Here is a 26,345-nt window from a genome sequence, read left to right as displayed (position 1 = left end):
GTGTGGTTCTCAACCTCACATTTTAGTAATTCACCTATAAGGCAATAACCACCTCTTCCTGTGGCGCTGCACGCTAATCAAGGCAATGAAGTCCATCATAGAGGAAATCAGCAATTGCGAGTTATGGTGGTCTGATATAATCCCATGCAAGGTCTGTCATGGAGCCAGGTCTGGGGATGCCATAGAACAGTCACAGAGAAGGGTAAACAGTATCATGCGTAAGTTCATTGAACAAAGGGGCTTTGGATTGCTAAGGCATGGCTTATTAAATGCAAGCACCCCGTGGTACTTCGATAAGAACAGGGTTCACCTGTCAGAGGTTGGGATGGACTTGTTCCTCTTAGACCTGCAGAAAGCACTGGCAGCCTACCATGGTGGGGGAAGCCCCGTGAGGCGTCCTCCTCAGCCAGGGAGCATGCAAAATGAGTATACCACACACAGAGCTCTGTATCACACATCTTTATTCATCAGCATACAATTACACACTGCACTCTCCCTGTGTAATAACCACACCTTAACATCTCCCAGCAACTTACGTGATTGCTCTGTTGAGTCTGCCCAGAACTGCAAGGGTCCTAGCGCACGGTCTCAATACACTACATCTCTCCCTTTGTTAAATAAAAAGTACAAACAACAGACACATTACATTTCCTCAATAAGTCGCTGAGGTGCTCGCACTAATCGGCCAGATCGAGTGGTATGAGACGACTGATGCACACTCTCATTGTGCAATGATGGCACAGAGTCTAGTGCTTGAAACTGACTTTCAGGCGGGGTCACCTCATTCATGATTGCAGGAACTGACGAATGTCGAGGTAGGTGCTTAAAGTGTGACGGGTCATGTGCTGTCACCATATTCCTGTGTATGTCACAACCCTCATAGGATTGACAGTAAACAGTTTCTGTTTTCTGCGTTCACTTCTGTTTGACCAGGATCCAGTCACCTTCATCAAAGATTGTTTTCTAAGCTCATCGAAGCCGATCAGCATATGTTTTCATCTTGCACTTCTGAGAAGTGTCTGTGATGCGAACCTTATCAGCACTGACAGATCGTTCTACTGTCCACTGTGGCAGTTTGGTTCTGATGGCTCTCTCAAATAGCAAGGTGGCAGGACTCTCACCAGTTGTGGAGTGAGGAGTTGAACAATACGCACGAAGGGCTAGACAAAGGGCTTGATTTAACTCAGTTCACTCCATCGACGCTCTTGGAATTACCCTTTTGAGGGTACCCATGAATCGTTCCACAACACCATTAGCTCGGGCAACAGATGTGTACTCTTTTGATGCTTGACATTTAGTTCGACTAGAAAGTCCTTGAATTCTTTGCTACTAAAATACGTACCATTGTCATAGTTGAGATTGGCGGGGATACCCCATGCAGCAAAGATGTCATCAAGCCACTCGATTACCTTGTCATGGGTTGTTCGGGTGAAAGGCAGTTGCAAAGATGTCACTCTTTCAGTTCCGGCTCCACTCGCTCATCTTGGTGTGGGAACCACACTCGGTCTCTTAGGGTTCTTTTGGTGGCTGCAATGACACAATATCTTTCATGGGCTAGTTAAATTACTTGCTGTCTTAGGTTCTCAGATATGACAATTCTCGAGCCTCTCAAAACAACACCTTCCTTGGTAATGGACAGTTCATCCTGTACTTGTAAAATTTTAATTCAACATCGTCTGCAAATGGTCGAGCGTTCGTCATCCATGCTTTTTCATTTTTTTTTTTTTTTTATCAATTTTTTGGCATTTTTTAGTATTACAGAACTAACAAAAACAATACTTGGTGGGCATTTCATTTACAGTACAAAAATACGATGATACAGTCCATAGAGAACAAAAAGGATGCTAGGTTTCAAGCGTGGGACACAGTACATTAGATCTGGCATCAACATGAGAGGAATACAGAATTACACAGCAGGTGATCTGGAGAGCCACCTCGCTAATCTGGGATCCAGCAGCCTCCATTTGGCAATTAGTTTGCCCGTTCGCTGCGTTGGCGTCAGTGCCACTGACTGTTTCTTTCAGCAGGTAGGATGTGAGGGGTTCCCAGATGTCCTGGGGCCGTGAGCGGGCAGGGAGTAGCTCAGCGTATATTGCGTTTTGCTCCTGGCAGTAAGTGAGGTTGGCTAACCAATCCTTGAATTTGGGCGCCCTGCCCCTACCCCCATCTGCATGCAATTTTACGCTTGGCAAGGAGGAGGCCCAGAGCCAGGAAATGATTAATGTTGCCTTTGTGCCCAGGGAGGTATCCCAGGAAGCCCATTTCGGGTGGAAGTTCAAACTGCCCCCAGTCATGTCCCCCGGAGCCGCCGCCACCCCAGTACAGAAGCATGCCACAGGTCTGCATTCACATGCAACGCGTAGGAACCCCGCCCCATCTCTCTCACAGCGGTCGCATTTATCACTATCACACAATTGAAGTTTGTGCATTTTCACAGGCGTATAATACATGCGGTAAAGGAATTTAAAATGTATGATCCTAAATCTGCTGGTAGCTGTAATGCGCTCAGTCTGCTGGCAACAGTATGCCCAGGCTTCGTCTCTAATAGCCGTTATGAAGGCTAAACTCGCAAACTGTTTATTCTATGGTCAGGAAATTATGCTGGGGAAAGATACCACCTGGTGAACAAGATTACAACAAGATTTTTTAAGCAAGGGCTGAGTCTTCCAAAAACCGCATCGCCCGCTCAGATATGACTCAAGTTTGGCCTTCAAGATCAATGAGAGGTTGGGGCCGGAGCATTTGTCAAGCTGTGTAATAAACTACGCTTGTCCAGAGAAGCAAGCCCAGAGGTGCATTTTCACAGGCGTATAATACATGCGGTAAAGGAATTTAAAATGTATGATCCTAAATCTGCTGGTAGCTATAATGCGCTCAGTCTGCTGGCAACAGTATGTCCAGGCTTCGTATGTAATTGGATGGCCTAAATCTATTTCCCATCCCTGTCGTGCTTTCACGGAACCATTCAATCCTGCCCCGATGGTTGCCCTGTAGATGCATGATACAGCGTGTGATGTCCCAGCCCGCACTGTCAGATGCAGTGGGAGCAGTGTGGGGGGCTCCTCCGGAAATGCAGGTGTAGCGGCTATGACATCCTGTCACAAGCGAATGTAGCGGAAGCGGTCCATGGTAGTGGGGGGAGTGTCGCCGAAGAATGCAGCTGCGCCTTTGAATTGCCCTTCGTGGTACATGTCTCCCCAGGTATTAATCCCAAACCTGAGGAACATGCGCTTGCAGATACCTTCTTGTGTGACGGGCAAGTTAGGCTGATCTCGGAGAGGAAGTAACGGGGAGTAAAGCATAGGTGCCTGGAACCGTTTGGCTATGGCGCACCATGCGTTGTTGGTGCATGCCACTGTGGACCGTGGTCCCCCAGCTGTTTTATTATCTACGCCTAGAAGTCCTGCGAGTGAAGCGGATGCCATAAGCCCTTGTTCAACCGCCAGGTGAGTCATGAAGGGTGGGGGTGCAAGCCAATATGCAACGTAGTGTGCCTGAGCGCTGAGATAGTAGAGTTCAGGATCGGGTGCTTCGAATCCGCCCTGTGCGAGTGGCAGCGTGAGGGTACTACATTTGATCCTAGGCTGTTTCTCTCCCCATGCCAGGCAAATAAGCTGACTCTTCAGTCTGGTAAAGAAAAGACGGGATGGGGGGGGGGATGTTTGTGAACAGGTATAGGAATTTGGGCATAATGACCATTTTCGTTAAGGCCACTCGACCCGCAAGGGAAAGTGGAAGAGCAATCCATCTGGTGATCAAGCTTTATATCTTATCGAGGACCACTCCATAGTTTGCGCTCATAAGTTCATCTTTCTCTTTGGTGACGGTGACACCGAGGTAACGGACCTCATCATCACACCACTGCAACGGGTAGGCCCCAAATTTTGGGCCAGATGTAGGTAATCCACAAATACCGAATTCTTAATACCGAAATTTACCGATTCGGTATTAAGAAATCGGTATTTCTTATGTAGGCAATGTATCTGTAAAAAATACCAATTCCTTATTACCGAATCGGTAATACCGATTCGGTAATAAGGAATACCTACCCATTAATTCCTATGGGCTTGGAGGCCCATAGGAATGAATCTAAAGCCATTCTGTATTAGCGACTCGGTATTACCGAATCGGTAATACCGGGAGGTATTTCCAGGGTGCGAGGGTGTCCAAAGGACACCCTGTTGCACCCCTGAAATGTGCCTGTGTGCACATGTGGCGCGCATACATGCTCTAAGGGCATGGTTGTGTGCCACATGGCACTAAAAAAAAATTCAAAAGTGAATTTTTAAAGGAATTCGTTAATTACCACCAACTTGAAGTTGGTGGTAATTAACGGATTCTTAAAGCACATAGAACTCTTTTATGTGCTTTCTATATTGCATTTACCGAATCGGTAAATACCGATTCGGTAAATACAGATTCAGTAAATACCGAATCATCACCTACATTAGGAATGGCTAAATACCGGTCGGTAACCCTGAAATTCACCAAATTTCGGGTTTACGACCGGTATTTAGCCACCTATATCTGGTCCTTTATTATTTCGCGGATCATGGCATTTAACCCGTTTACGGGGACACGCACATAGAGTGTTATATAATCCGCATAGAGCGAGATCAAGACGGGTCAAATAGGGTAGACTAGCGCATATTGTTTATGGTGCTGTTGCTGCATGGCAGCTAGCGGCTCCATCGCTATCGTGAACAGCAGGGGTGAAAGGGGACACCCCTGCTGCGTGCCTCTGGATATGGCAAAGGCTGGGGAGCGTTCCCCGTTCAGGAGTAGTGTGGCACTAGGAAGGCGGCAGAGCAGTTTAATCCACATGAGGAACCCGGGCGGGAATCCCATGTGTGTTAAGACGGCAAATATGTAGCTCCATTCCAGGGAGTCGAACGCTTTGGTGGCATCTAAAAAGACCGCCACCGCCTGTTCGTCCTGATCAATATCGTGCATGATAGAAAACCGGGTCCACAAATTGTGGGAGGTTGACCGGCCCAGTATAAAGCCTGCTTGGTCCGGCCTGATAAGATTATCCATCAATAGTGTGAGTCTGTTAGCCAGCACTTTGGTCAAAATCTTTGTGTCACAATTTATTAAGGACAGGGGTCGGTACGAGTCTGGGGATTCTGAGGGTTTCCAGGGTTTTAAAAGTGAGACCAGCATGGCATCCCGCATAGTGGATGGGAGCGATCCCGCTTCGGCCGCATCTTCATACTGGGCTTTTAGGAAGGGTGCCGGCGTGTCTATGTAGGTTTTATAAAATTCTACTCCGAGGCCATCAGAACCCGGTGCCTTCCCATTCCCTATGTGCATGATGGCCTCCCAAATTTCGTCCATGGTAAACTCAGACGCCAAACATTCCCTCTACCGGTCGCTGAGCCAGGCCAATTCTATCTGCTGTTGGTATTGAGGAGTCTCCTCTTGACGTGTTGTGCAGGACGTGAATAGTGTCTGATAGTGTGTGGCGGACACCCCGATGATGGCCGGTGTGTCGCGGTGGGGCATCCCCTCCCCATCACAAATCACTAACACATGGTTCGCTGTCTATATTTACGCATTGTGTGATATTTTCCACAGAAGCGACACTCCCTCTCTGCCTCGGCTTGGTACTCTGTGAGGAGTTCACGGAATTTGACTACGGCAGGGCCCTCGCATGCTTGTGGGTGCTGGATTCCAGCTGCCTGAGCTGGCGTTCCAGACTGGCTATGGTTGTGCGGATATCTTTGAGAATGCCCCCCGTTTTGGCTATGCAGTGTCCTCTAGTGGCGACCTTTAACGCTTTCCATACTGTGGTCAGGGAGGGGACCGTATCTACGTTTAGGCAAAGGAACTCCTCAAGAAGTTCCCCCAACTCCGATTGGAACACCTGATCAAGGAGCGCCATAGGTAGAAGTCTCCACAGCCTTGGCTGGGGCAGCAGGCCCGGAGGGTTCAGCAACATGAGCACAGGGGAGTGATCAGAATAGGAACGCGCAAGGTGAAGGGTGGAGAGAGCATGCACTGCCATACCCTGCGACACAACTCACATGTCCAGCCGAGACCAGTTATTGTGTACTGCCGAGTGAAATGTGCCTTACCGCTGTGTGGGGTGGTGGTGGCGCCAGACATCTACGAGCAGATTGTCTGCCAATATTTGCTGTAGTTGTCTTGGTGCTTTGGAGTAGTGATGCGGCAGTGGGTGAGAGCGATCCCATGGGGGATGCAGTGTTAGGTTAAAATTGCCCCCCCATATGAGATGAGTCGAGCCTATATTTACTATGGGCGCCCATAAGGTAATATTGTAGTCTTCATCATCTGTATTGGGCCCATAGCTGCAGACCAGTGTGACTGACTTAGATGCCAACCTGCCCCCTGTCATGCAATACCTCCCCTGTGGGTCGAGTGCAGATCCCTCTTCTGTGTAGGAAACCGTTCTTTTAATAAGGATTGCAGTGCCTCTCGTGTATGCTGAATACGAGAAGTGTCTATGAGAGGCCCATCTAGAGGCAAACTGGGGCTGCTGTGTAGGTAGCGTGCGTGTTTCCTGCAGCATGGCTATGCTGACGCAATGCCTATCCAGATAAACCAGTATATGTCGGTTTTTTCTAGGGTTGCCCAGACCCCTGACGTTCCATGTTAGGAATCCCATGTGTGCTTCTGTGCGGTCTTTTTGCCCCTCACCCACCATGACCTAAGGAACCTTGTGCTAGTGTGTAGAAAGCACGTATGCCTGTCTCAAAGTTTGTGCTGTTCATATGCATCCAGTTATCCACTGTAAACTTAAGTATGCCCAATCAAGTTCCCCCCGCTTCTCCCACATCGGCGGCCCCAACTTGCCGTGCATTATTCCCGCCCTCTGAAACCCTCTCAACACACTTGTCAACACCCCCATAGACTGTCTGTTGTCGAGTGGACGCTTGGAACTGCCCAACATAGTTCCCCAACTACCCTCCCACATCAGCAACCCTAACATGCAATGCACGGTTCCCTCCCTCTTAACCCCTCCCAAAGTATCTATAAAAAGTTAAAAACCCGCACAATCTGCGTCACCAGTGCCCCGAGTGGACAATGCGCCATTAATGCTGTAGATTTACATAGCAGCAACAACACTATAACATGCTTGTACAGTGACAAGTAGACGCTAACAATAAGAAGGGCAAATAGTGCTCGGATCCCAGGGTTGCTGGTGATGTTTTTCTGGAATTACCCTTCAACCAGACGAGATTTGTGCCAAAATCATGCACTATAACAAACCTGCTTGCTATATCTGTACTGATGGATAAAGTGGCAGCCTCAAGAACTCTAATTCATTGCTGCTTTGTTGACTTCAAGGCAGCCTTCAATCAAGTGCCCAGTGAGTAACTATAGATCAAACTGCAGAATTGGGGAATTCCACCCGCCCTCCCAAAGGCCATAATTCAGCTTCACAAAAACACAGGGATCTGTATAAAACTGGGAGATGGATCCTATATCTCAAGAAAAATACAAACGTTACACGGAGTAAAACAAGGGTACGTGTTGGCGCCCCTTCTTTTTAACCTTTTTACCTCGGATCTATCGTAGTCTCTCGAAGAGTTTAACTTCCACCTTCCAACACTTGGCGGAATCAGGGTCAGCAACTTACTGTATGCAGATAACCTTGTTCTGCTTAGCCATACAAGAGTTGGTTTGCAGAGGCTGCTTGATCAATTGCTTCTATACACAACTCAAACGACCTGGGATTAAATTGATCAAAGACAAGGACAATCATCTATGGGACAAGAAAAATCAAGGTGGTGGATGGCAGTTCAAAGGTAAAAGCATGGAAATGGCTGTCTTATACAAATACCAAGGGATCCACATGGATAGATGGTGTACCTTCTCAAAACACAGGGATGAGGTCAGAGCCACAACCCTGACCATCCAGGTAACACTTATGAAGCTCGCAAGGCAACTATCTGGACCAAGCTTGACCCCTCTAATAACCGTTATGAAGGCTAAACTTGCAAACTGTTTATCGTACGGTCAGGAAATTATGCTGGGGAAAGATACCACCTGGTGAACAAGATTACAACAAGAATTTTTAAGCAAGGGCTGAGTCTTCCAAAAACCGCATCCCCCACTCAGATACGACTCAAGTTTGGCCTTCAAGATCAATGAGCGGTTGGGGCCAAAGCATTTGTCAAGCTGTGTAATGAACTACACTTGTCACAGAAGCAAGCCTGGAGGCTATGCTGCAGCAGGAAATATCTTCCAGTCACCTAGGACGATCCCATCAACGTTACCTAGATGACTCCTTACAACTTTTGGAGTGGAAAGAAATTTGGAGTACTAATCCATCCCAGCCGGCTCTCAAAATGTACATCAAAAAGAGTGCTCGCTTTTCGTACTTCCATTCAGACAGAGCACAAATGGCACAGCGCAAGCGCGCCTGGACGATTATATCGGGGTTTAAGTCATGGATTGTTGCACCACAACTGTAGTGCACTTACGCAGTATTTTGGAAAAAAAGATTTCTAGCTCTTAGAATGGGGGAATGGCCTATCCTGCATCACCTGCCTGGCTGGCGCCGCATAAACGATAATACAACGTGCTGGGGATGAGGGAGCAGCAAGGAATCATTAGGGCATGTAATTTGCTTATGCCCTGCACTACTTGACGATTGAAGGACTTTGCTACGTGACGATTGGAACAAACTTGGTGTCTGCACCTGCCGGCAAGCTACCCTTGCATCCATGAACCCAGAGAATCTGATGCTTTATATTCGATTCACCAAGTTTGTCACAAGAGTGGTAAAAGGGTTTACACAGTGGGAGAGCCTGTGAGCTAACACACCTCAATCTGTAAAAGACTACCCCAGAAACTCCAGTGGAATTACAAGGTGTGAAACTGAACCAAATGCTCCAGCAATTTGGAGTTCTGCAATTATCCTAGGAGCAGGTCTATGAATGTCCAAGACAAAAGAGGTTTCATTTCCAGTCGTGCCAAGTAAATCACTCTACTCTTCCCACAGCTTGCAATGCCACCATTGTATGCCAAGGATTGGGTTTGCATGTTAAGTGGAATTTAACCGATAATACAAAACTATCCCAATATAGTATGCTCTTTCGACAAACTGTAGCAAGAACATCCCTGTTGCTGTCAGGGTTGCCACTTCCCCAAAGAATAACATTGGTCAACTGATTATTGTTTTTTATTAAACATGCACTGTCTGGACTGCATTAGGTCAGCTTCTAAGACTAGCTTGTGACATGTTCTTGTTTAGTGCCGTTTACAGCTCTGACGTCCTATAACTGGCCTGTGTTTTGCGTATTTTGCACATCGCTCTATAATCCATGTTAAAACAAAAAATATGTGATTGTTATTTGCACTACTCTTAAAAATACGGATCTGCTGAATCTTTCCTACCTGTACTCTGTAGATCTATTGTCTCGCAGCAGGTCTGTGTTCTGCGTATTTTGCACATTGTTATATTGGTCAGTTGGTTATTGGCTTGTTCTAAACACTCATTGTCTGGACTGTACTAAGTCAGTTTTTGAGCAAGACAAGTTTGCGACATGTTTCTGTTTAGTACTGTTATAGATCTGCCGTTTCACAACTGGCCTGCGTTTTGCATATTTTGCACACTGCTTAAAATCCATGTTAAAAACGATGCGATCTGTTACTTGCATTATCCCTTAAAATATGGATCAGCTGAATCACCCTTGCCTGTATACTGTAGATCTATCACTTTACAACAGGTTTGTGTTCTGCGTATATTTCATATCGATCAATTTATATGTGCAAATGTTTGCTCTGTTACGTGCCACGACTGCTTCCTAACCTGCTTTTTTTTAAATGGTTCAGTAGAACTCTTTCTGCCCGTATTCAGCGACGTTTGTTTTTATTATATGGTTTTATTATCGCACACTGCATATTTTTATCTTTTTTAGCCGTTTGTAAAGGTTAATTAACCCAACAATAAAAATTGAACACTATAATTAAAAGAATGCGTGACAGGTTGAATTATTCGACATATGACATCCTGAAATAATTTTGCAGCTAATGAAACTCCAAAACTCAACCTTTTGTATCTGAACAAACCAATATGAGCTGAAAAAGTAGTGATGTACCTGCAGTTTTCTTCCAACTTGAGTTGATGATATCCCTTGTTCAGATCAAGACTGGAGAAGACTTTGGAATTGTTCAGTTGCATGATCATGTCTGCTATGTGTGGACCGGGATGTCTTTCCCCCTCGATTACTTTGTTGGCTTTGCGCATTTCAACACAGTTGCGCACTGCACCTCCACTATCCTTTATCAGCACCACCACTATGGGCGAAACCCATGGCATTAGGCCAGTGGAGCGCTCAATGATGCCATGCTTCAATAGCATTTCTAGTTCTTTCTCAACGGCTTCTTGCATGTGAAAAGTGGCTCTGCAGTGTTGCTTGGCAGTAGGGTGAATGTCCTCTTTAGTGTGAAGTTTCACTTTCATTGTCTTGAGCTTTCAGGCCATGAAACAACAACAGGAATGGACTCACAATTTCAGATTGAATGTGGAGGTTGTAATTGAGAGATGTCAGTCCAATGCCAGCAGCCGTAGCAAAACTGAGTAGGCATGCGCTGGATGAAGTTCCTTGGAAAACGTGGATTGGTGTTTTCCACTGATACTGCTTTATGTTGCATTGTTGCTGTGAATGACCTTTGACTCTGCAACGGTTTAGAAGCAGCCCACTTGTATACCTTTGTGTTTGACGGGTTGCGGAGTGGCACGGCAGACAATCTATTGAACTTCTCACCTGGCATGATGTTAATTGAGTCACCACTGTCTATGATAAAGTTTATGGGGTAACCATTGATTTTATTGTAATATTGGGGCAGTGTCCAAATGAATTTAGTTGCCTGTCTTTCCTTGTTCAATATTATCATCACACATCCATTTTCTTCACTGGAGCTTGATACTAACGTTGAAGAGCCTGTGTAGAATGAACTTGACGACGATCGATCTTGTCTGGTTTCTACTTGTCGTAACTGATGTTGCATCCTGGCCTTGTGGGCCAGGCGAGAATGCTTCTAGCTCCTTCTGGCGCCCATTTTCTCTTCCCGCTGTTGTTGCTCGAATATGAATTGCAGGTCTTGGGATGGTGTTTGGAGGGGCCGTCTACAGCTTTCTGACATTTGCTTGGCACAGTGTAAAGAGTAAAAATCTGTAGAAAAAACCTGATGTACAGTTCATGGAGGATTTGAAGAGGAAGGTCTCAGCCGTACGTCAGTGAGGTGGAGCCAGGCCTTCCTTCCTTCCACCTTGAGGGCGGTAGGTGTCACAAATATTACTTGGTAGTAACCTTCAAACTTAGATTTCTTCCACTTCCTCACAAAGTTGCGGATGTAAACTTCCTGCCAGGCTGAGGTGTTTGGTAGGGTAGCTTGGTGGTAGTGTACTTGGAGCTACGGTGGTGGACCTGCTTATATAGGAACTTGGCATTTTCTGTTAATTCAGAAAGATACACATGCAGTTTATCCACTAATGCCTGAGACTCGCCTCAGCGCTCAATTTGGTCAGTTTGTTGGGGATGGGTGTTCTATTCAGCCTGCCTGTTAAAATCCGGTGTGGTGTAAGATAGTGATCGCTGCTAGGTGTGTTCTTTAGCGCAAACAAGGCTACTGGTAAATAGTGGAGCCACTTTTTGTTAAGGCTGGTGCAAATTGTGGTAATCTTATTTTTCAGCTGCCCGTTGAGTCTCTTAACGATCTGGTCGCTTTGGGGATGATAGACTGAGGCCAGTTCGTGCAAGATATATAGAAGGGCACAGATGTGGTCAAACATGGAGTTGACAAAGTGCCTGCCGTTGTCTGATCGGATGACGCCTGATACCCCCACCTTGCTATTACCTCCCCGATGAGGAATATGGTTGCTGCATTAGCGTCAAAGTGCATGCAAGGTCAGGCCTTGATCCACCTGAAGTATGAGCAGACCACTACTATCAGGTATCGTTAATTAGTGCATCAGTCTATCATATTTATGGAGTCGACATGTAGTGTTTTGAATGACCCTGTTGATCGGGGAATAGCTGAAGACACGACCATCAGTGTAGGCTTGGGTGAGTATAACTGGCAGACAGTACACTCATTCAGATACATGGTTACAGTTTCAGACAGGTTGGGGATAAACCAGTCACTTTGGAGCTCAGCTATTAGTTTATCTTTTGCCATGTGTGTGGGTAAGTACGGTTGGGGTAAAGCTAGGACTAGACTAGACTTTGAGGCATGCTGGGTTTTCCTGTGGGTACGTGACGGTATGTAAGGTCATGTGCGTTTTTTGGGCAACCCCGGGCCAGCCATAGCCCATTTTTGTCAGGCAATGCGCTCTCCTGTACTTCGCTCAAGTATAGTCCTGCTGTTTCAGTATACAGTCTATCATGTGATGGTTCGGTCACTGTAGTCTGCCGTGAACGGGAGTATGTGTGCTTCTCTGATCTTCCCGTAGGTTGCCTTGTTCACAATTTGATCGGTTAATGCGTTTGCCCGAGATACGAAGGCTCTGCCCCCTTGTTGAGTGGCATATTTTACCACGGCCACCACTTAGGTAAAGTTAGCACGTCTATCAATAATTCTAGGACGTCTCTGTGTCCGACAGGGGTGCCATCTGATTTTAGGAACCCATGTCTTCTCCATCTGCCTATGCTAGCGTGCACCCTGGTAGTGACATACGTGGAGTTGGAGTAGATGGTGACCGCCTTCCCTGAGCTTTGGGTAAGGGCTTCAATTAATTTTTTAGTTTAAGAGAAAGTTTATTGATGCAAGATAAAATGCAATACAGTATAGTGAGAAAATGTTAACATAAGAAAAATCGGTATGCAAACTGGCAAGGCAATAGAGGTGAGAAGGGAAAAAGGAACAAAAAGAGGCAAAAGTAGCCAATTGTCAGTATATCATAACTAATATATAATTTTAGTAAGATATAAAACAATAAAACGTAAAAGATATAGGGAAACTGAGCAAAATGGCTAAATAGAGGAAACAGCAGGAAATATATATACATTAAAAATTAAAAATACTACTCATGGAGGTTTAGGAACTTCTTCAATTCGAGGGTCAGGAGTTTGTGAGGCATGTGCAGATACATCAAGAAAATGGGTAATAGGTAACCATAGGAGGTCTTCTCTTAATAGCAAGGGAGATAGGGTGAACATATGCTCTGTCTAACCTATGGTTATAACACCAAGCACGATAAGAAAGGTTGGAGTTATCCTTCCATGACCTGGTAATCTGTTGGAAGGCAACTGCAAGGAGTAGATCAATTATATGGAAATTACGAGATTGTGAATTCCAGTCATCGGAAAGACTACCTAAAAGTATGTTAACAAAAGAAAAAGGGACTTGGATATGAAAAATGGTATTAATCTGTGCCCAGACTTGTTTCCAAAAGCTATGAACCTGAGGACATACGAAAAGCATATGTTTTAGGTCTGCTGGGTTTGCATTACAGGACCAACAAGAGGTGGAACGAGCAGGATTTATTTTGTGTAATGAGACGGGAGTAAATAAAATTCTGTTGTCGATGTAGAACAAAGTTTGGGTGGTATTAGCAGCTCGGGAAGATTTTCTAATTTTAATCCAAATCTTATTCCACGTAGACGTAGAAAAGGAGGATTGAAGATCAGTCTCCCAAAGCATTTCCACTTCAGTTTTATCTCTCATGGATGAAAAAGGTGATAGAGATGGGTAGAGTTGTGATGCTGATGGGGAGAGGGACAGGATGGATAAAGCATGCGGGGGTGAAGAGGAGGAATGAGTTGTGGATGTCATGTTGTGATAGGATGTTTGCATTAGAGAATGCAAGGAGGCATATTTGGAAAGATATGATGGAGGAAAGGAAAAGCGTGATTGAGCAGAAGAGAAGAACAGCCAAGTATCTTCATGACAGAGCTGATGAACCGAATGAAGACCCTTAAAATGCCAATCTTTCCAAAATAGAACTTAGTTATTTAATTTAATATCTTTATTATACCATATGGAAGATTGATGAAAGTTATCTGAAGGAGAAAGATGATTAGTAAATAAAGGTTTAAGAATTTTGCATGAATTATTGAGTATAGGGAGAGAAAAAGAAATAGGTTGTTGAGAAAAGGACACGGTTTCTTGAAAGGAAAAGGGCTGAAAAAAGGACTTTTCAACGTCAACCCATAATGGGAGAGAACGGGAATCATCATCCTCTAATAAGAATAATGAGGCCTGCTTGAGAGAGAATGCATTATGATAGATTTGGAAGTCGGGGAAGTTAACGCCTCCTAAGAATTTAGGGCGTTTAAGTTTATGCAAGGAGATGCAGGGTGTTTTGTTGTTCCATAAAAATTTAGATAATATGGAATATATGTTTTTAAAATGGGAGTTGGCAATAGTTATAGGAATATTGGAAAGATAAAAAAGAATAACAGGGACTAACATCATTTTGATTGTGTCAAGGCGTCCCCACCATGATAGAAACAAAGGATTCCATTTAGATGTAGCAGACTTCAAAAAGGACTGGAGTTCTTTAAGGGCTTCAATTAATGCTATCAGTTTTGCGATTTGTGCTGCGAGGTGGGGGAAGTAGAGTCTTCTGCGCTGTTACGTGTAGCGCCTCTGAGGCTGTGTGGCTACAAGCCGTCACTACCGCTGCCCCCATGTGTCTTACCTGTTTTTTGGACTATTTTGGAGAATCCATCAATGAATAGTGCTCCACTATCTGGGATAGGTGATCCCTTTGGGGTTTGGGTCGCACAGTTGTGGGTCTCCCCTCCATCCTTGACCTCATGCGCTAGAAAGGTGGCCTAATTTACAACATCAAAATAAAATATAAACAATGGTTCCATAGGGAAACAATTACTTTCAATCATAATAAATCAAGAATCACAGCATATATGAATCAATTGAATAATCAATATTAAACAAAATTATACAATTTTAGATATAACAATTTATTCCTTATATTTTGAGTTGAGGTAAGCAAAATCCGAAAATTGAAAAAGATAAAGCTAAGGCTGTATATACAATATTTTTAGAAAACGACGCAGTAAACAAGTGAATAAAGTGACTTAGTGCAATAAGTGACAGTGCAAATAATTACAGTATATGTACGTATTTACACAATGTAACAAAAATATATACAAGATTCCTTATTTTGAAAAAGTCCTTAGTTTCCTCATGGGTATGCGATAGACCTTGTAAAGCACGTGTCCTATCTATTTATTGTCAACAAGGAAATCAGATTAATAAGGGACTGGAGAACCGTCAACGTTTCGACCCTACATCAACCGCTAGTTGTAAGTAGTCATATCGGGTCTTCATCAGGACACAGGAATTGTATACCAGCCTAGGATATAGGTGATTGAACAGATGTGACCAATAGTGTTGCAGTTGCCACCTCTTGTAGTCAATCCAAGGGGAACAGGCTTGTAACGGATTTAATCTGCACAAAAGGCCTCTTATTCTGCCGGGTTGGCTTCTTCTGAATAACTCTCTCCTTATTCTTGCTGCTTTCGTTAACCACACTTGGGTATTTCAACTGACTTCAGGGTTGAAAAATTGCGTATACCACTTCGAAAAAGAATGCGGCCGTCAGGACACAAGTTCCACTGACGGTGCTTGATTGCTTCTATCTCTCACATAACGCTCAAATCGTGTGAATCAACCTTTTTTTTTTCTAATTTACAACATGGCACCGTACTATTTTTAGGGATGGCTTGGAGAGCATCAGCTAATAGCCTGACACCTGTTGCGTAGTCAGTGTGTTCTTGCTCTTTTGTACGACTGCAAACACTGAGTGTTCGGAATGCAGTGTTAGTGATGTCCCCATCACAATGGCGGTCCTATTATCAATGGCAAAGGTCTATGCTGCCAATGCCTGTTCGCACAGAAAATGACCCTGCATGACTGAGTCCAAGAGCCCACTGTAATATGCAAGGGGCTTGTGTCCCTGGGGGTACTGTTGCATGAGGACGGCTGTCATGAGTCGCCGATCACTATGGCTAAATAGGAAAAATTCCTTTGTGTAGTCAGGTGTCCCTTACACAGGGGAGTGCAACATCTCTGTTTTTAGTTCATTGACCTTTGATCATACATTTCAGGTGTCCATGTTAGTTCCTGATGGGCCGCTCTCGCCTCCTTCGTGGCCCTGAGTAAGTGGCAAATGAGTGTACTGTAGTCAAAGACCTACTGTCGAACATAACTGCACAGCCCTAAACACTTTTGCATACCCTTTTTCATCTTTGGTGGCGGCATAGCCCTGAGTGATCTGCCAACCGGTTGTTGAGATTAGTTGGCCCAGATAACTAACCTCCTGCTGTACATACTGCACTTTCCTCTTTTCCACTTTGTACCCTTTCGTGGCAAGTACAGTCAGGAGGGATATCGTCACTTGGCAGCTCAGGCCCTCAGAGGGACTGCATACCAAGATGTCGTCAGCATACTGTGTGAGGGTGCTGCTGGATTGAAAGTTGTTGAGGTCCTTCCTTAGTATCCTATTAAAGATACTAGTGGACTCACAGTACCCCTGAAGCAGACTCTTGTATAGCAGCTGAACCCCTTGGAAGGTGAATGCAGTCAGGTACTGACTGATGGGATGCAGCAGAATGCTAAAGTACACGTTTTTATGTCTATCACAGAAAAGTAGCGCGCGTCTGCGGGTATGCTAATTAGTATGACAGAAGGGTCTGGTACTACAGCGAACTCTGGGACCACGATGTCATTAAGGGGGCGCTGGTCCTGCACCAGGTTCCTCCCTTGCTCTTCTTGACCGCAAAGATCAGCATAATTCAGGGGGAGACCCCGACATGGAGGATCTCTTGGTCAACTAGGGCTTGGATCGTGGGTGCTATACCCTTGTCTGCCTTCTTGGAGAGCGGATATTGGGGCACCCGGGGCAGAATGGCCCTTTCTTGCAATGTGATTCTTACGGGTTCAGGGTGTTGATGAGTCCTACATCATAGGGTCCCTTGGCCCACAGCTGTGGAGGTATCGTTGAAAAATCTTGTTCCTGCCATGCTGTTAGTACTGCCATGGGCGAAGGGGCCTTATTCCGTGATTCCACCATAACTTAGATGGAATTGATGAAGACAATCTCTGAGGTCCCTGGGCACTCACCGAACAACTGGTCATCAGTTATCTCCAGTATACTGAGTCCGGGTTCGATGAAGATGACGCACGCCCACAGGTCGTGAACAGGACCCCATATCGGGTCCGTATCTCAAAGGCCACCAAGCAGAGCAGTATTTGCCCTTGGTGGCCCACCTCGTGGTAACCTTCATGAAGAAACATGAATTTATCGGGCAACTGCACCTTCCGACTTAGCAGCTCTTGCATGTTAGCATTGCTCTTGTTTGCCCAGTTGTTCAACATGGGTAGATTAATGACATGAGTCTTGTCGGGGCAATCCCGGGGGATGAGTAAGTCTTTGTCCTGTCCTCTGAGAAGTGGGTGGTCATATTTAGTTTGGCCATCAGGTCTCTACCTAGGAGATTAGTAGGAGATGAGGGGTGATATAATAGTTTGCCCTTCACATGGCTGCCACCCACATCTATCCCTAGGTGTTTCGTGAAGGGAACTCTCATGACCGCGCCTGATAAGCACTGCATGTCCATGGAATCTTTGGACAGGGGTACCATCCCTTCTTTTAGACAGGACTTCGTGGCCCCTGTGTCAATCAGGAAGCTGTATGGTGTTGTATGTGTATCAATATCGTCACAGTGGGCTCCTCATCGGATCGTCGGATCAATGATAGCACAGGACACGTGAGAACAGGGAGGTCGGTTTCACCCAATGAGCGTGGGGATGACCCGCATTGGCCATGCTGCTTGATGGGGTCTGTGATGGTAGGGAAGGATGGAACTTGGTCAAGGCTTTGAGGGTTCTCTGCACAACTTGCTACTTGCTAGATCATTCCTGAACCTCTGTGGCAGCATCTTCAGTGCTATCGCAATTACAGCTGTTCTGACCAGAATCGCCTGCCCCCTCTTCAGGGAGACCGCAGCTGCATTGTGGTCCCGATCCAACTTCTTTCTACTTACTCTTGTTTCCCTTCTCCTCTTGAGTTGCTTTCTCTCCCACCTTACGAGGCATTGCTGCATGTAGGAGAAATCTCACTTGGGATTTCCTTTCCCATATCTGATGCAATTCTCTGCCATAGCCATGTCCTCTGGCTCAAGTGATCCCCCCCCTTAGATCAGGACCAGTCGAAATTGTTTCCCCTCCTTACTCCAATCTGCTAGTAGCTCGCAGAATGGGCAAGCAAGGTCATCCTCATTGTCTCTTACTATTATCTCTCTCGGAATCAGTGAGTAATTGTCATATGCTCGAGACCGGCAGTGGCTTTCCTTGCCGCTAGGTCTTGGAGGGCTGGGATCCCTTTCTCTACTCCCACTAAGGGTGTTTCTATCCGGGGTTGCTGGTTTTTGGTGTTCTGAACATGGCAGATGGGGGTCGGGTTTGAGGGAACCTTAGAACCTAACCAGTGTGAGGCTGAAGTCTCTTGTGTTAGCCGGTCGAGCAACCTCCCAGCCCTAGATCTATTGGTTCGCTGCCCGTGGGGTGCCCTGCCACCCCCTCACCGGCAGGTTGGTTTAACCGAGTGCAGGGACGGCAAGGCCCACAAGTATTAGAGTGGGCACATCTATGCCAGTGTATGGTGGGGGAGGAGCGGATGCCTGTCTTGCAGATTCTGGGACGGAATTGTAGGTTGGAACTACCTTGAAGATGGCCCATAGTTCTAACGGTGCCTCTCTTTTAGTTTTTTTCTGCCCTACATATTTGGTCCGAATGTATGCCCTTCTGTGTTCTATTATGTTGGTGTCGAAGGTTTCTCCCTCTGGCCAGGGAACGCAGGCATCTTAGTGTGTGCATGCCGTCACGGCAGAATTTATCTAGTTTTTTAGCCTGAGCGGGAAACCTAGTTTGCATGTGGCTTAATGGCTACTCCATTATGGGTTGGGAATCTTTTAAGGGACTAGTACACTTTTAACTTATCATGGCTTTGTAGACAATCCTAAATTCTACTCTGATCATGGGGAAAATATGTTCAAGGGATTATGCCGGCAATAACTACTTTACTACGAGCTCCGCTTCAGGACAAAGATGCTTCAGACAAACTTTAACAATATATAAAACAAAGCATATGAAGGGTAACAACCTGTAAGAAAGTGCAGTGATTAGTTCAAAACATTACGAATTATACTTTTAGCAATTGATTTGCAAATATAAAAAGTGGCAATTTCTTCAAATGCATAGAAGCATTAAAGAGACATAACATTCAACATGAAACACAGTTGGCAATAATTTATCAGCACCACAACATCATAAAAAAATGCAAATGCTATTGAAAATCACAATGAAAGTAGAAGAGAAAAAAGTGATAGAGGAAAAAATTGATGACTTTGTCCAAAGTCCAAAAAGCCTTAGCCCACTCCTAGAGCATGCCGCTCTATGATGAAGGGAGGCTCTGTGCGGTACACCAAACTAAGTGAGAGCGATAGTCTGTCAAAATCGGCTTGGGGATAAAGATAGCAACAATTCACATGGAGAAGAAAGAGCAACTAGACAATTACAGGCCCTCCTTGGCCGAGCACAATCTGCGCCTTAATTTCCAAGGTCCAAATGTTTACCTAACATTCGAATCACAACCTATGTCACACCCAGGGGTCATGCGTACCGGCTGTGTCACACCCAGTGGTCCAAGCGAATAACACCTCTCACTTATTTCAGATACTACCAGTTTAAGAAACCGATAATACTAAGAAACTCCTTTAGACTAACAAAATTAAGAACAAACTCATACAGAAAAGGGCTGAAGCAATGACCTACTGCACCTACCACTATAGTGGAAAGAATTATCAAAACACTTTAAATGGTGCACAGAACCGGAAGATCAGCCCTTTACTCCTTCCGATAGAGAAAATTCTCCTTCAAAATAAATCAAAAAAAGGTTCAGCACCACAACTATTCAGTGTGTCTCACTTTTTGATCATAATAATTCAGTAGTCATAATGCAAATCAACCACATAGAGCATGTAATTTTCAAAACTCCATTAAAGTATTTTTGTGGAATGTTCTTTATTCATATTCTTCTTTTTTTAATCTCTGATTATTCTCCTTAAAACAGTAGCCAACACGTTATGTCCTCATGGACTTCTTCAGGGCTCTATTTCGTAATTCTTCTAACTAAGACGCTGTGCTGTTATTTATGTCATTCGTGGTATGTCCATTCTTTTTGCCGATGTCGTCATTTATCAATTCCTCTAAGGTTGGACACAACCATGTCAATCCGCGCAATAAACTGCAGTAAAGAAACTTCCTATTTTCTTTAATGGAAAGAGTGTTTCAGAATTTTTCAGGACTTGCTGATATAAGTGGCCTGTATCTGAGTTAGGTTCGCCAAAGTGCTGGAATTTGTCCACTGGGGTGTTCCCAAGATCTAATATCTTACATAAGCAAGTCCTGAAATATTATGAAACAATCTTTCCATTAAAGACAATTGGAAGTTACTTTACTGTAGTTTATTGCGCGGATTGACATGGTTGTGTCCAACCTTAGAGGAATTGATAAATAACAACATCGGCAAAGAGAATGGACATACCATGAATGACATAAATACCAGCAAAGCATCTTAATTATAAGAATTACGAAATAGAGCCCTGAAGAAGTCCATGAGGACATAACGTCCATGTGTCGTGTCTAGTAGTCCGAGCGACTTATACAACTCTCACCTTTCCTAGTGTGCTGACTATCAAAGAGAGGTGATCTCCTTCCCATTTTGCCATAGCCAAATGCTGGGACTAAGGATCAGATGTAGTCTATTATCCACTGACTGTGGCTTGAGGATGGACCTCTGCCCTGCGGATTCAGCATAACTTCCAATCAATTGCAGAGTCTGCTCTCCGTTCTTGCTGTGCAGGTGTGAATCCGTACGGCCGGGTTCTTTTCCTTTGGCTACAGTCTGCCTCGAAGAACCAATCTCTCCTATCTGGCTCGCCAAAATGTTGCTAGAATGGGAATTTACCTTGAAAAAATGAAAAGCAAGAGGCGCATGGCAAAACAGGAACAGTTGGTTTAATTAGATGCTGTGGCCGGGAGAGCAGGCAACAGAGTTGGGGTTTGAAGACTGTATTAAAGTACATTGGTTTTGGCCGTCATTTCATACATTTCACAAAGTGGAACAAAGCGATTTGTGTATTCTTTTTAGAACAGGAATTTGGGCCTAGTCACAGAGCCATAAATCTGGTCATTTGCTAAGAAGCGCTGGTGGGTCTTTACCCTGCATTGACACAATGCGGAGCTAGTGGGTACGTGTCCAGATGTTTGACATGGGGATCGTGTGATCACTGTGTGTAGTGTGCATGCTATGTTCTGATTGGCAGAGTGTTCCTAACTTAGTGTGGCATCTGACATTATAGTGTTTAGCGAACACGCGCCCCTCCAGGCAAAAGCGTTTTATTGTGGGCCAATCTCCTGAGACCACTGTGGTGTTGCTGCTTTTCTGTAGGTTCGATCTGGGTTTTGCTGTTTGCGCGTTTGTCTAAGGTGTTACGTGTCACCCCACCTGTGATCTGTCGATCAGTTGATTCGTGTCTAGGTACAGGGCCTGCCTGACCACGTACTTCTGACTCGAGGTTGAAGAGGAGGTCACATCCGGTGATTACAACAACGGTGATGAGAGTTCGCCATTATACATACATATATTGTGACATGCATTGGTATCGTATTTTTAATATTAACATTGAGACGCATTTGGTTTCTCTTTCACTTCACAGAGTGTTACAAAGTTATTTTCCACAGCCTTTGCATGTTTGTCCGATGGCTGGACATTTACCTTCATGGGGAAATGAAAACCCACATAAGAAACACCACTTTTTCTACTCTTTGGACGTCAACTTGCATGCATCTACTTTGTGCTTGTGCCAGCTTTTCATGATCAATGTTGATTCACCTTGTGCTAGTCCAGCTTCCAGATCACCGGCCTGTCGATCTGCACTTTCCCCTGTCCTCGCAGCTATTAGCACTTTCTCTAAACTGAGTGTTTCTCTCAACATGTGTCTTCTGAACGAGTCTGACAGACAATCGTCAACAGCTTTAAGGTGCATGGCTTTTCCATCATTAAATTCACTGAACTTGCAGCGTTTGATAAGTACGTCAAGTCCCTTGATAAGCTCATCCTTCGTTTCACCAATTTGCTGTCTCACTTGTTTGAAAATGTACTTTTAATAGTCGACATTCAGCATCGGATTGAACTTGGTTGCCAATTCTTTTTGATCCGACGGTATGATAGTGCATCAGTCTGCGAGGTTTTCTTCAGCACTTCTCTCACTCCATCACCAGCAAGGTTCTTTAAATACTTAATGATTTTCTTATCATCTACTTCTTCTGGGGCATCTACAAAGTCATTAAATGTCGCACTCCACCTGGTGCCAATATTCTGCTTCTGGCGGTGTTGAATGGTGGCGATAGATTTAGGAACACAGTGGTGTCGTATTTTGCATTTCTTATACTGCTGTCGAAAGCATATGCTGTTCAGACAACGGTTGCCATTCCGGCATACCTGGCACTTCGGCAAGCACAGGCCATGTGCTTGCCCTTGGGTCATCACACCCGATCGGAGGTTGTAAGGCATCATCTTCTTTCTTTACGATAAGTAACAATTTTGTTTCTGGCACCTGGTCGTCTCTGCCTTTAGCTTTTAGTATCAGACCTGGTTGTGGCTGCCTTTACCATTTTGCTTTGTATCGATGATTGATCAGTGTTATGGTGCAACATAACATTTCTTCTTTCAGCCTTACCAGCATATTCTGACTTGCATTTTGAATGCTTTCTTCGGTAGTGCCTTCAACTGCCGTATCTGGGCTGGAGCGGAACTTCAACACCAATTACACCAACTTCAGACTGGTTTGACAATACTTGTGGCACCCGTGGCATCTACGAGCAAATTGCTATATCGTTGAAAACTCTCAGGGAGAGCAGTCTTGTTTCTTCAGAGAACATATCCCCTACTCGTCGCCAGATGTAGCGTCCTCTCTAGCTCGGGAGCATGAAAAATTAATAAGCCACACGGAGCTCTCTACCAGACGTCTTTATTCCTCAGCATAAGATCACACACTGCACTCTCCTTACATCAGAACCATTAACAACCACACCTTAACACCTCCCAGCAAGTTACGTTATTCCTCTGTTGAGTCTGCTCAGAACCACAATGGTTCTAGCGCAGTCTCACAACACTATACCCCGGATGTGACAGCTGCCACATCCAAGAAGTTGGCGGAGTTACAGGGAGATCTGGAGTTAGTTTTGGTACATAAGAGTACCATCTCAGGGAGCACAGCACGGGGGCTTTATGCCAAAACCCAGGAGTCTTCACTGCAGGACCCTGGGATGTAAGCAATGGTGCAATGTTATAACCTAGAGCGGTTGCAAGCCTGAGCAACTGGGGGTTTGGCTGGTGATGCAGCGCCCTCAAGAGGTGTGTTTTTTTCTCCTGGACTGGTGGTCTACGGTAAGGAAAGAAAACTCCCCAAGTAACTAGAATTGAAGCATTAAGGGTTGGCCCACTGTGCTGTTTGGCTCATTAGGCGGTGGGACAGCTTAGGTTACTCATTGCTGCCTGCCCTTGGATTTCCCATTAGTTAACCCACAATTTTGGCATATTTCATTTCTGAAATAAACCTGCAGCACATTGTTTTACACTAAATATGTGCTGTCTCAATTAATGCATTCTTTGTGTGCGCTAAGTAGTCATTCTACAGTGGTTTTTTTGGGCAGATTTATATAGCGTGAACTCGACCCGAAGGTAATGGAGCGCTTTACATGAGCACCAGTTAAGTTACACAGGGTCACATTCCTTTTTTCAGTCTCGCCTACGCAGCACGCATGTGCTGCTTTGGAGACCTATAGCTGTCGTTCAGCTCTTTTTCGAAGCACATATTCGTGCTTGTGGAGGCATACACCTTGCAGGAGCGCGCAGGGGCACGCCAAAAGCACGAGTATGTGCTTCAAAAAAGAGCAGACTGCTCTCCCCAGCGCGCGCACCACTCACGGGTGCACCCCTCCGCCTCTCTCCCGCTGCAGCCTGCATGGCTTTTTTTTTTTTTTTAATTTAGCACGAGGCGCACGCACTTGTTTTTCTTACGTCCTCGCCTTGTCAACGTTTTGCCATACAGGCAGGTTTTGCCACAGAAGGGGAAGTCAGAAACGTGATGTTGAAGGAAACTCTCCTTGCGATCTCGCTGCAGAAGAACAGGAAGGATCAGAATCCCTTAAATCAGCAGATTTTTTCACAATACAAACGGGGTCAGAGGAGACTTCTTTTTCCGGTAAAGCCTGCTGTTCATCTCACTGTAGGATAACCGGGTCACTGCCTCCTTCTCGCGCAGCTTCCCGAAAACCACAGCATGTGACTGCACTGCTTAACTCACCGCAGTCAACTTTTAACCTTTACTCCACCGACCTATTTTCTGACATTAGATTGCAGTTACTTTACAAAACAGCAAAACCTGATTTTCCTCACGAAACTGTTAATATGAGCTCCACTCCTCCATTACTTTCCACCAAGGAGAGACTGACTGATCCTTCCTCGCATCAAGATTGCAAAAATGTAAGAGCAACTTATGTTATCAGTGGGACAACTTGGATGTTGAGAAGACCAGAGAACCAAGAGTGTTAAATCAGCTACTCCAAGTCCTAAATACAGAGACTGGAGGAGCGTACAATTTGCTTCAGTGTAAATGCGCAGAATTTCAGCAAAATGACTAGTAATTTGGTGAAAACTGCAATTTTTTACACGAATGGCTCATTTGCTGTAATTATTTAAAGAAAAATTGGTATACAATTACAAAATATGGAATAATAGAGTAATTACGAGAATTCTGCCTAACAGTAAGGCATAATTAGAGATTATGCTAATTACGCCAGTATAATGTATATTTCGCCCAGCTCATATCTAAATTAATAGATATTTCAACAGAGCAAGAGCATGGGGAATTCTTACTGCACATTATAAGTGCTCAGTGCTTGCTTAATGTGTGCTAGTGGTGGGCATCGACACTCATATTTGGGGTGGGGCTTATTTGTCATCCGTAGACAGTGGCCTACAGCAAGAGAGAAAGGGAAAAAGAATGCGAAAGAGAAAGGTTTAGAAAAGAAGACAGTATGTATGAACAAGCATTGGCATAGTCAATAGGTCTTGCCTTTGGGACCTTATAAGTGTTTAGCCATGCAACAGTTGATGTTGTTGCACCAAGGATTTTGTACTGCATAACTAAATACTTATAAGGTCCCAAAGGTGAGACCTATTGGCTATGCCAATGCTTCTTTTGGTAGGCACGGGGAGATAAAGTGATTTGCCCAGAATGACAGGATGAGGAGTCGACCCCGAGGCTCGAACCTTGTCTCCCAGTTCCAAGGTGGGCAGTGTAGCCGTGAGACCACATCCTCTCCCCGGTGTTGCTGGGAGGGCTGCCGATACCGCAACTATGTAACGGTTTCTTTGAGACACCGGCGAGGCAAGAGGTGCGGTCGTGGGCTCTTGCCTTTGTGACATAATAATGTCTCTTTAACTTACCTTGCTGTTCGCGCAATCTCCTCACTACAGAGAATTACAAATGCAACGCAGACTGGCGAGAGATGGTGGGCGGCTCCTAAGGAGCGAAGAGGGGCGTAGAGCCACGCCTCTTTTAACATTACTCCGACGCCCCTGTCACCGTCTTTTATCATGCAGGGAGTTGGGGCCCCGATTTCTGGCAGAGGCGTGAAGCTTCTATGGCTGCCGTGGGCGGCTTCCAGCATTCTTCAGAAACATACACACATTTACCACAGCTAATTCCATGAAAAGTGTAAAGAAATAACCGCTATTGGACATATTGTTCGTTTTGCATTATTTTTGTTCCATAAGTCACCTTAGTGCGCCAGGTAAATAGTAAGCATGTCAATAACTCAGCAAATTGTGTGTCTCCAGACCACTAGGTGTTCCAGTCCATCCCCGCGGTATCCATTCTTCCGTTATGAGGCGACCGCTATGCGTGCGGCAATCCACCCAGGCTAGACATCAGTCCTTCTTTTGTGTCTATGTAGGGGAGGGCGGGGAGTGGGCGTCGCGATAGCCCGCATGCACCTCCCTATTATCCGCCTCCGCTAAACAGCCCCGCCCTTCTGCTCCCTCCCCAGGACCTCAGTACTCCTGGAGATGTTGCTGGTCTTGTTCGCTGGCTGTTTGCTCTTCCCCGGCCTCTTCGCGGTGCTGATCCGGGTGACAAGGAGAGTGCTGCCAGGATGGAGCGAGGCCGAGTGCGCGCTCATCGGGGCCAGGTAAATGAGGCAGAATTGGGCTCAGTCACCAACCAAAATCCATCCCTACTTGCCGCTATGCTTTCACCCACGATCAGCTCCGT

At 45.3% G+C, this 26,345-nt stretch overlaps 1 protein-coding gene and 1 long non-coding RNA gene across 2 annotated transcripts in view; one reads left to right on the top strand and one right to left on the bottom strand.

The window, feature by feature from the left end:
- Positions 1-447: 447 nt before the first annotated feature.
- On the bottom strand, positions 448-25,985 carry LOC146858437 (uncharacterized). Its single transcript, XR_014980023.1, has 3 exons — positions 25,854-25,985; positions 14,618-14,753; positions 448-1,527 (listed from the first exon to the last, which is right to left on the bottom strand). It is a non-coding gene; the product is annotated as an uncharacterized LOC146858437 (long non-coding RNA).
- The window catches only part of TLCD3A (TLC domain containing 3A), a 166,719-nt gene continuing 166,334 nt past the window's right edge, over positions 25,961-26,345 (top strand). The window contains exon 1 of the mRNA XM_085649357.1: positions 25,961-26,262. Within this exon, the coding sequence (XP_085505483.1) occupies positions 26,141-26,262 (122 nt within the window). The 5' untranslated portion in view covers positions 25,961-26,140. The remainder of the gene's footprint in view (positions 26,263-26,345) is intronic.

Source organism: Triturus cristatus, chromosome 3_2 (assembly GCF_964204655.1).
Source record: "Triturus cristatus chromosome 3_2, aTriCri1.1, whole genome shotgun sequence".
In the NCBI taxonomy this organism is placed as follows: domain Eukaryota; kingdom Metazoa; phylum Chordata; class Amphibia; order Caudata; family Salamandridae; genus Triturus; species Triturus cristatus.
Note: the sequence above shows the minus strand (reverse complement) of the source record. Positions and strands in the feature narration are given on the sequence as shown.